At 47.9% G+C, this 11,060-nt stretch overlaps 1 protein-coding gene across 1 annotated transcript in view; it reads right to left on the bottom strand.

Moving 5' to 3' along the window:
- Window positions 1-398: 398 nt before the first annotated feature.
- TSSK4 (testis specific serine kinase 4) overlaps window positions 399-11,060 on the bottom strand; it is a 654,871-nt gene continuing 644,209 nt past the window's right edge. The window contains exon 4 of the mRNA XM_086920432.1: window positions 399-650. Coding sequence (XP_086776558.1) covers window positions 399-650 — 252 coding nt within the window. The remainder of the gene's footprint in view (window positions 651-11,060) is intronic.

Genomic DNA, 11,060 nt, shown 5'->3' with positions numbered 1-11,060 from the left:
AATCCAACTGTAAAAGGACTTCCAATTATATATACTGATTATACAACCCACCTCGTGAGCTGACCCCTCCTTCCCGCCCCCAATCTCGGTGCCCAAGTGTCAGATGTGGTTTGGTGACATGCGTGACCGTTCTCCGTCCCACCTCGGAACCCACCCCGACTCCACGTTATGCTGACTCAGGAACTGGCGTCATTTTAATTTTGGAAAATTAAGTGCTGCTTTTATTTAGTGAATGTCGGGACATCACACGCTTCCTTCTTCCTTGACGTGTGTATCGCGAGCCTTTTCTGCTCGGAAGGGATGGTTTGGGGGCGCGGGGGATGCAGAGCTTTCATTCAAGCAGCCAGGTCGAGCAACAGCCAAATTCCCATTAGTGTCCTCTGCTCCCAACGAGCTTCCTACTGCGCGCAGGTCTCTCCAGTCCCCTGGAGCTGGGGTTCGCTGTGGGGCCGTGACTTCAGGCCGTTGGCCTGCTCTGTGCTCGAACTGCTGCTGCTCCCTTCGATGTTCAGAGGGTCGCAGAAGGCTTCCAGGGCTTTCAGCTCGACTTCCGGCCTCTCGGGCAGGTGTTTCAGCACCCACGGCGAGCGCAGCACTGTGAGGACGGTGATCCGACGGGGGGCCAGTCTCAGCATGCCCCACACCAAGCCCTGCAACCCAAGAGAAGAGTCAGTTATACACAACCAATCAGAGCCCGTCTTCCAGCCCTTGTACTACAGAGACAGTGAGGGGTTTAAGGTCATTTGATTTGAAGGGCATTGCTGCAAACATATAATATGCTTTGTGGCTTCTATAAATACCAACACCCCTGAACCTCCTTTTTCATGGTTCTCACTTTTTTCTGGTAGTCCGTTTTCTATGTTTAATAATAAGGTAGCAAAAGCAATTTGGAACCAATGTTGCATCACCAGGTAATGACCATAATCGAGTGCTGGGTTTCTTTTTCCAGAGAGCACATCTTCAATGAGAGAGGCTCGCACACAATTTGCCAATGTCTATTTTCTTTAGTTATTACTTATGGGTACCCACAGGATCTTAAGTGGCCTGTTAGTCACCAAGCCCACGTCAACATTAAAGTGTTTGACGTTGAAGTATCTGAGCAACTGCATGGTCATATAAACCTCAGGTAGATGTATTCTCTGAATGTAAAACTACGCATTTACTTACCTATTGTCACAATATAGCAGGAAATATAATTCCTAAAAGACAAATGATCCGCCACTCGAGGCCTGAGAATTTGTGCCTTTTTCTCCTTTAAGTGAGCGTTCTTCTAAGTAAAATGAATTATGCCATTACCCAACCAGTTGCAACCAGTTGCAGGCACATCTAAGGAAAAGAGGTCTCCCTTTGTGGTGCATACCTATTCAAAGAAAATTAGTGTCACCCGGACTTCATACTCCAACACAAAGTCAGTCACACTCCTTCAAAGCAAATGCTCCAACTAGAGATCACCTAGCAGCCATGGATGTCGGCCATGTATCCTTGTGGAACTCCTACTCGCCTGTAAAATTGCTATCCAATTGTCATCTACGAGGATATCACTTATTTCTATGAAGCATTATTATGCGAGCAGCAAAGTTGAATATTCCTTTGTTAACTTCCAGGCACCCTATTTGGTCACGTTGGGAGACTCCCAACACCAGGCTCCATGCAAACCATTCTACCACTGGTTGTTGGCTTGCTTGAAGGAGTCATAGAAGATTCTCGAATCCATCAGCTGGTATTTTGTGTTTCAACATGAAGAAAATTGTTCTGACAAATGTATTCAACCGAACCATTACTGACAATTTTTTCTTTATGACTAGTTTTCACTGGGTTGACAAAGCCATCCTGGAAAAAAAAAATCATTCTTGGAAAAAGCGTTTGTTTCTTCATGTGTTTTTTCTCTTTGAAGGAGCCTCACCCATACACTCCTCCTCCTTTTTCTCTTCCATTGCTTTCACTCCATTTACTGCCTGTTTCGTCTACCGCCTCCTGCTAAGACTGATGTGACCCTTTTCTTCTATATAGACCTATACCTTTTTCATGAAAAAGGGTATAATGGTAGTGAACATCTGCATGTAACATCTGCAGCAGGTGGCATGAATGCACAGAGACTAAGTTGAAACAAAAGTAGAAGGAGCGTCGGAGCGTCGAAGTAAACACACCTGTGGAATATTTTTATTTGAACATGGTTTTAAATATCTTCATGTTTGATATCTTCAGCAAGAAAAACTATTTGGTTGAATGATAATCACCCTACTACAGTAAAAGAACGGAATATAAGTGCAAAGGACGCCTAAGTGGAACTTTTTGATTCTTCATGGACTGCAGTACTATAATATGCTAGATAACATTGTCTACTTCGACGCTCCTTCTACTTTTGTTTGAATTTTAGTCTTGGCGCCTTTGATGGTGGGCTGCAAGAAGTCGAGCGCCAGGGAAGTTGTTTGTGATACTGATTGTGGATACTATTTGTAATATCTCATTGTGCGCACGAGTGCGTTGCCCTCATCATGTTATTAGTTTGGACAACAGTGATTAAGATGGCCGCCTTGCTGTGAAACTATGGCCTAATTAGCCCCATAGTCAAGTTTAAGTTTTCATGAATAATTATTTCCACACCAGCTCATGGCACAGTTCTTCAGGTGAAGTGGCAAGGAATTGGAGAACTCCACGCGTGTTGTGGAAGGAACACACTCCATTATGGGATCTTTAAACCTCAGTACGCTGAACATCTCTGCCTCGCCCGGTCTGTCAGAGTCCAGAACACTTCTTCAGAGAGGAACCTTTTTCTCATTTTTTATAAAAGAATGATTGCCTGAAGGCATCATTTACAGAATATTACTTATTATTTTTCTTTAAATGTGGCTGTACCAACCTGTTTTAATTCCCTTTTGAAAGAAAAAGGAAATAAAGTCATGTTGCAGTAGCCTCTTTCTAAAAAATATGTATCTGCCAGAAACTAGCACCTACAAAGCGCTGGTATGTAGTGCGGTGATGGCTGGAAGTCGGTTTCTTTTTCCACACATGCACACTAGCGTTAAACTCTGAGCTCTGCGAACATTTCCTGATTCCCGACAGGCAGTATTTTGTATGTACTATTTTTGGGGAAAAGATCTTTCATCATTTTTTTGTAAACAAACTTCATTAGGCATTTACGAGAAATACAGCAATACAGTTTAAATCTTGAAAAGAACCCCCATATTAACATGGATCCACTGTTAATAAGCCTGCAGTGCGTTGCTGTTGTATGGGGCGCCATAGTCAGTCAATAGTTCTGTAGGAGATTCATTTGCTCTCAAGTTCACGTCACTCTTGTAATAGTTAGGGCAATCACAAAAACTAACCCCCAATCCTCCCTCATTACTATCTCAGCCAAACCCCAACCTCCGCCCCCCCCACCCCGGCGCATTTTGGAGTGCTATATTCAAGGAACCTTCCCAGGGCTGCTCTCTAGCCATTTCTACTTTGTCGCCACAGGATCCATGAGCCTCAAGGTGTTGCCGGTACTTGGGCAACCCATACATTTACTCCCCTCCCCCCTGTAACTACCCCATGCTGTCTACCTTTGGAGCGTCTCTATTACTCTCATCCTCAATATCATTTAGCTGCTTCAGGTGCAACGTCAAAGCTTCCCAGGCCATGGCTGCGTCCCAACACCTTCTCACTCCCACTGCGCCTAGCACCTCTTAACAGTGCTGTACCTTCACAGCCTGCCCAATGCTCAAACTCTCTTCTCTATCTGACTTGCCTTCCAATGGCTCGTTTTGTCCTGTTTCGCTAGTACCAAGCCCAGGTCTTGAAATTCACTGGTGACTTTGTTCTTAGCAGTATGTGGGAATCTGTGAAGCAAACAATATCCTGGAGTCGTATGTACTTCCTTTTCAGTAATATCTGCTAATAGCTCTGTCACCTCACTCCAGAAATGTCCTTTCGACGGACAACTCCAAAACATGAAGGAATTCTGCGCCTATTTCCCCACACCTGGGACAAGCCGCCGTTACCATATTAAAATATTTATTAAGGCGCCCTGAGGTGAGATACGCCCTATGGAAAACATACACATTTTCCAGCTGGAACCAAGCATTCCTGGATATCTTACTAACCCTCTCTGTGAGCTCTTCCCATGTTTTGTCCTCTATGGGCTCCCGTAAATCCTCCTCCCACTTCTGTTGCAACTCCTGTAGTGGCAGGAGTGTTGCCCTGCTCAGCCTCCTATATAAACAGGTAACTGCCTTGATTGTCCCCGCTGCCAATAATACATATTGACACCCTTCATTTAAAGGAGGTTCAGTCAGCCCACTCCCCCAATGCTTGCGGATTGCGACAGTCAACGCTGCATGAAGCAAGAAGTCGCCCCCAGGTATCCCGTTGGTCTCACTGAATACATCAAACGGTAGTAACACGCCATCTTTGTATAGCTGCCCTCTGGTGAGCACTCCAGCCTCCTCCCATGCCTCTATTCGACTCCCATCCACCCCATGCATTGGTGTCCTGCAGTGCTTCAGAGGACCCTCCGGTGCATAAGGGCGCCTCATGTTAGCCCTCTGCAAGCTGTGGACCTAACACTTGTGTGCCACCCAAAGTTCCGCCAATATATCCCTTTCTGACACATGCAAACACAACACTATTCTAGACAGCAGATCTGGTGCTGGACATCCATTCCCCTACTGCGTTGTTCCCCGGAGCTGGCTAGCCACCCATCTAGTCAGCCATTGCAGTTGAGCTGCAATATAGTAATATTCAAAATCCGGCACCGCTAGTCCCCCTTCCGCTTTGGGTCGCATCAGTGTTTTCAGAGCCACTCATCTCCTTCCAGCCCCCCACAGGAACTCCGTCACCATCCCCGAAGCCGCCAAAATCTCCACACTGGAATCCACAATTGCAACACCCCAAATACATACAAGAGTCACAGATGAGTTACCATCTTTAATAAGGATGCTCTGCCCGCTAATGACAAAGGGAGTGTGCCCCAAAACTGTCTTTTGCCCCCCGTATGACCTTACCCACATTTCCCTCTAACAGATCCGCCCTGTCATGGTATATTTGCACCTCGAGATATATCTCTCCTCCCATTCAATCCCTTCCACTGTCAGCGGCTTCTCCGACCCCTGCATGACGGGAAACAGACCAGATTTATTCCCGTTAACCTTAAGGCCAGCCACTCTCTCTAGGCCATCAGCAGGGTTTTGGCTCCCGGCAGATCCGGTCCCGCTGTACTGAGAAATATAATCAGATCGTCTGCATACAGAGCTATGTGGTGAACTCGACCCTCTATGTTGAGCCGGGGGTACCAGTTTCCAGTTCTGGCTTTATCAGCTAGAGGCTACATGGCCATTGCAAACAATAAGGGTGATAGCGGGCGTCCATGTCTTGTACCTCGTTCCACCTCATATCTATCCAATATGAGCTTTCCCGTCCGAACCTGAGCTGTGGATTCTCTATACAACAAGGCAGTCCACTCTCCAAACTCCTGGCCCAACCCGAAGGCTCTCATTACGCTAAATAGATACTGCCATTGAAGCTCTTGGGAGCGCTTTATTTGGCTGCTAGCGCTTATGAGCGCTTTATTTCATTTATAGCGCTGGGAGCGCTGTAATTACCCCCTCAGCGCGTGGTAGCGCTGTTATGGCCTTCCGCGGCTGCTCACGCCGCGTATTCACTTTTTATTTATTTATCTCGAGGGTGCCCACCCCTCGGATATTGACACCCCGCCTGCCTGCCTAAATGCGGGCCGCCGCGCTGCCCACGGCGACCCGGAAGTGTTGGGGCCGGCCGGCCAATCGCAGCGCGGCCCGAGACAAAGCACCGGAAGTCCCGCCCTCGGCACTGCAGCGCAAGGAGGGAGACCGGAGTTACGGCTGAGAGCCCCTGGTCCCAGGAGGTGACCCGGGTGAAGTGGGGAGGACAGCGGCTGAGGCCGCTGGAAGCGGCGCGGAGCTCCCGTGAGCAAGGAGGGAGCCCCGCAGGTGCCGCGCTGTCCGCCCAGAGAGGAGACCTCCAAACCGGTGAGTGGGGCAGAAGAGAAGGGAGGGGCGCCGGGACACATTGTCGGTGTCCGCCCCCCCCACCCCCCAGTAGCGCGAGCTCACGCTGGTTGTCGGTATGAAGCCAGGAGGGCTTCAAGGAGGCCTAGATACTGCCAGTAGGGCGGCCCCGGTTGGCAGTGGGTCGCCCCAACGTTGAGGTAGAGCCCAGAGAGGCTCTGAAGGGGCATTTGGTCTTTTGAGTCCCCCAGACGGGGGGACTCCACCGAAGGTGCCAGTATTGTTCGTTGAGCCCGGAGAGGCTCACGCTTTCCCCCCATGATGTGTGGAGAGGCCTGTGGGGCCTCGCTTGACGCCAAGTCCCCAGAGGGGGGCTCCAATGGCCATATATAGTTATAGAGCCTGAGTGGCTCCAACGTTGATCATGTGTGATGTCCAGAGCCTGTGTGGCGTAAGCAGTGGGCGCAGTTTGCGCCTAAGGGTCAGTGAGGACCCTGTCGCAGTTTGGACTCACAGCTGCCCAGCAATTAGTGGGCAGCTGCACCGTTTAGGTTTTGGGATGTTCTCAGGTGCCCAGCAAGTAGTGGGCACCTGCTACGTTTAGGCTTGTGCTTGGACTGGCGCTGCATGGCGGCGCGCCCTGACATTTGGACACAGGGCGTCTTAGCCCCAACAAGGCCAGTTGGCCTAGGGACTGCCACAGGTGGTGGCTTATGTAAGTTTTGCGCACTGTGGTTACCTGCTATGTTTAGGATGGTAATTGTCTACTGTGTGTTTTTGCGCTATTGTATTGTTCTGGCACCTCTGAATGTTTTTAGGCATCATGTGTCTTCCTTTTCCCTGTGCTGCACCTCTGAATGTTTTAGGCATCATGTGTCTTCTTGCGCTGCACCTCTGAATGTATTTTATTGCATCATGTGCTTTGTTCTGAACACCGCTGAATGTGTAGGTTTATGCATCATGTGTTTCCCTTGTCTTACACCTCTGAATGTTTTTAGGCATCATGTGTTTTTCCTTTACTACTCCTCTGAATGTATATTTATGCATCATGGGTAATGTGTTCTTTCCTAGACCCCTAAACGCTGTGTGATACTTAGGTGGTTGTCCGTACACCTCTGAATGTTTTTAGGCATCATGTGTTTTCCTTTATTACTCCTCTGAATGTGTTTCATGCATCATGGGTAATGTGTTCTTGTTTATACCCCTAGGTGCTGTGTGATACTTAGGTGGTTGTTCTGTTTAGTACAGGTGGTCCTAGTGAGGTCCTGGTTCCTGTTACCAGTGGTTACTGGTTGTGTGCCATAGTTGCTAATTTGTGCTACTATGATTTTTATTCTTTATTATTCTTTGTTCTAAAAGTGCTATTTCTGATTCTGACAGTGGCCCATGTGGCCCTGTCCTGTACATAATCCCTTGTGAATATTGCCCGTGCCAGTTGGCACCATGTATTTTGTGTGATACTATCTGATGTGGTTTTACAATACAAAAGTTATTTTATAATAATCTTGTGTGGAGTTCCTTTTGTGGTGTGCCTAGTATGTTGTTGCTGTTGTGTGCTGGCGCAAATGCTTTACACATTGCCTCCGAGTTTAGACTTACTGCTCGTGCCAAGCTACCAGGGGGTGAGCAGGGGTTATCTTGGCGTGTGACTCCCTTGCCTTGACTAGAATGGTGGTTTCTGCCTAGCTTTGGCATCAGCCTTAGCCAACCAGAAATAGCCAGTTCTAACAGATACTGCCATTGAAGACTATCGAAAGCCTTTTCGATATCAACTGTCAGGATAGTGGCTGCCTCTCTATCATAAGAGTCCGCCCCCATCACTCGTTGCAACCGCCGCACGTTCATTGCCGTATTACGTGTCGGTATGAAGCCAGCCTGGTCCCCGTGTATGAGGCTTGTCATGTGTGGCAGAAATCAAGTGGCCAGTATCCTACTCAAGATTTTATAGTCCAGGTTTAGCATTGAGAGGGGGTGATATGCCATCTTATCACTTGCTAGCTTCCCTGGCTTCAATAAGGGAACAATCAGCACCTCCCTAGTGGTTCCTGGAAATGTTCGCTCCTGCTTTGCCTGATTATATATGGCTACTAATTAAGGCCCCAGCAGGTCGATGTATGTAGCATAGAATTCTATGGTGAACCCATCCCTCCCCTGTCTTGTTCCTGTCCATAGACCAATCAGCACTTGTAACCTCCCTAAGGTCTATCCACGTTGGTTTCCATGTAAAGTGCATTGAGCTAAGACTCTTAGAACGTTTCCTCCAGACGCGCTTGTCCCCAATGAATATCCCCAAAACAAGTTGACTACCCAACTCCCCTTCCCCAGGACAGGTTGAGGTGGCCCCCTTCATCTTAATTCCACAACAAGAATGTATATGTGGGTGCAGTGGCTGTCCCCGCCTCAGAACCCCCCGCCCACACCCCCCAGAAGAAAAGATCTTTCATCATGTTGAGATGTCTCCATAATGGAGTTTTGTCAGCCTGATTTCATTAGAGCGATTTTCTTCATTACAGAAATTCGTCTCAATTGATGAAATTCCCCAGCTGCTAACACTGTGACTTCACCACAGCTAATCAAGCAATACAAGCCTCCATGACAGGATTCTTTTTTCTTAAAATAAATCCCTAGACTCGTATAGTCATTGTTTCAAAGGTTTGCAAGAGATACCCCCTCAAGCTCTTCTTTTACACCCACAGATAAGGAGGGCAAGTAACTGGGAACAAGATATGAGGAACATCTACTACTTCAACGAGGGCTACAACTGCACCCCTTGCATGAAATTATGCATTTCTACAGCCGTCTAGGTGGAGCTCTGCAAATCACTTACTCACTGAGGAGGAGTGAGATTCCAAGACATCCAAATTGAGGGGTTGTTGGTCCATAACCAGACATAAAACGATGGTTCAGCTCACAGTTATTAAACATCTTTGTGGGAGTGCAGTTCTTAGCAAAGTACTTGCACCTTTTTAGGCAATAATACCAACCTCAGCAATAACAACAGCATTACTGACGTAAAACAGCCCTGCGGATGAACTGATTAAGTCATGGTAAGGAAATTCGAGCCCTACCACAAAGTTCTAGTCTGTAACACCAAACTGTAGGAAAGTGCCTCTTTTAGACATGGTCACCCCCACTTTTTGTCCACCGGTACTGATGCTTAGGTCTCTGCTAACCAGGTCCCAGTGCCAGTGTGCTTTCTCTAAAATGACACACAAATGTTAATTGTGTTGAGGAGACATTTTAATTACCTATCACAAAACAACCTAATTTTGCAAGGGCGGTCACCTGGGTTTTATACCCTAGGCTCGGCGGCCATCTAGGGAAACCTACCAAACATACACATTTCTGAAAACTAGACACCCGGGGGAGTCTAGGGAGGTACAGCTTTCGTGGATGCCCCAACGTTTTCCTATCCAGAATCCCATGTGATAGATAATTTTGATGTCTTCACAATACGTTTTGGGCCCTTGCCTGTTGCAGGTACTTGACCCACCCACACGAGTAGGTACCATTTTTACAGGAGACCTGGGGGAATGCTGGGTGGTGTGAAATTTATGTTAGCCCGGTGATCCCAAAACTTTCCCACACAGAAATTCGAGAAAAATGTGATTTTTTTCCAGCTAATTTTGAGATTCTGGGTAGTAAAACTTTGGGGGGGGGGGGTTCCACACAAGCCATACCTCCATGGACTCCCCAGGATATCTAGTTATCAGAAATATGTGGGTTTGGTAGGTTTCCCAAATGGTTGCTGAGCCCGGGACCAAAAAAGCATGTAACCCCTTTGAAAAACCAGGACGTTTTGTGATAGATAGGTGTGCTCTTATGTTTTTGGTCCTGGGATTCGAGGAATTTTGCGGAACCTAAAAAAACCCAGACATTTCTTAGAACTAGACACCCGTGGGAGTCCAGGGAGGTGTGGCTTGCATTGATCCCCCAGCATTTTCCTTCAAAGAACCCGCTGCAAACCTCAAATCTAGTTAAAGTCGTATTTTCCTCTAATATCTGTGTGGGAAAGTTGTGAGATCACCGCACGGTACAAATTTTCTTCCACTCAGCGTTACCCTCAGTCTCCCGCTAAAAATGGTACCTTACTTAAGTGGATGGGCAGAGTACCTACAATATGGAAAGGACAAAAATTTAGAAATGTGTAGAGATTAAGGGGGGCCCAAAACGGGTCCAAAAAGGCAGTTTGTTTATAAGTTTTTAGGCTGACACTACTTTGGGCACCCACACAAGTGAGGTATCATTCTTCTTGTGAGACCAAGGGGAATGCTGGGTAGTAGGAAATTTGTGCCTGCGCGGTAATCCTGCAACTTACTCACACAGACCTGTGAGGAAAATATGACTTTGAAAGTAAATTTTAGGTTTGCGGGGGATTCTGGCTAAGAATATGCTGGGGGATCCATGCAAGCTCCACCGCTAGACAAGAGTCAGTACACGCCTGCCACCATCCACTCACACCACCAGCCACGCAGGCCGGACTGGGAACAACAACCAGCCCTGGCAGACTGCTGCTCGACTGGGCCGCGGGGGTGGGGTGCAACTAAAAAGCACCACTCACGCTTGTGTTACTGGGGCCTGCCCCCACTGACAAAATGCCACAGCACAGTCAGGAAACCAGCCCACCTTCAGCCAATCACCATCCATGCCCATGCACACAGCCAGCCAAGCACCAGTCCACGTACACCACCAGCCAAGCGCCACTCCACGCACACCACCAGGCAAGCGTCATCAAGCGAGAGTCCACCCACACCATCAGCCAAGTGCAGGGCCACACACACCATCAGCAGAATGGCAGCCAAAGGTCCGTACACGCAGACCGTCAACCAACCTCCAGTTTACACATACACAAACTCTCCCTTGTTTCTAGTGCTTTTTTGCCCCCGCTTGGGTGCAGATGAGAATATAAAAATCACTGAAACAACCAAAATGGGTGCCTAAATGGGAGCTTGCCAATGGGGCTTCTCACTGGCATGCCCATAAACATATCCCTGTTGCCTAGTGGACTTTCTGCCCCACCCTCAGGGGGCAAATAAGGGCCTATTGCTCCGATCTGCCTTCCGGGGGGCAGAAAGCCTTCTTTGGTGGGGT

This window comes from Lissotriton vulgaris, chromosome 5, assembly GCF_964263255.1.
Source record: "Lissotriton vulgaris chromosome 5, aLisVul1.2, whole genome shotgun sequence".
Lineage (NCBI taxonomy): Eukaryota > Metazoa > Chordata > Amphibia > Caudata > Salamandridae > Lissotriton > Lissotriton vulgaris.
Note: the sequence above shows the minus strand (reverse complement) of the source record. Positions and strands in the feature narration are given on the sequence as shown.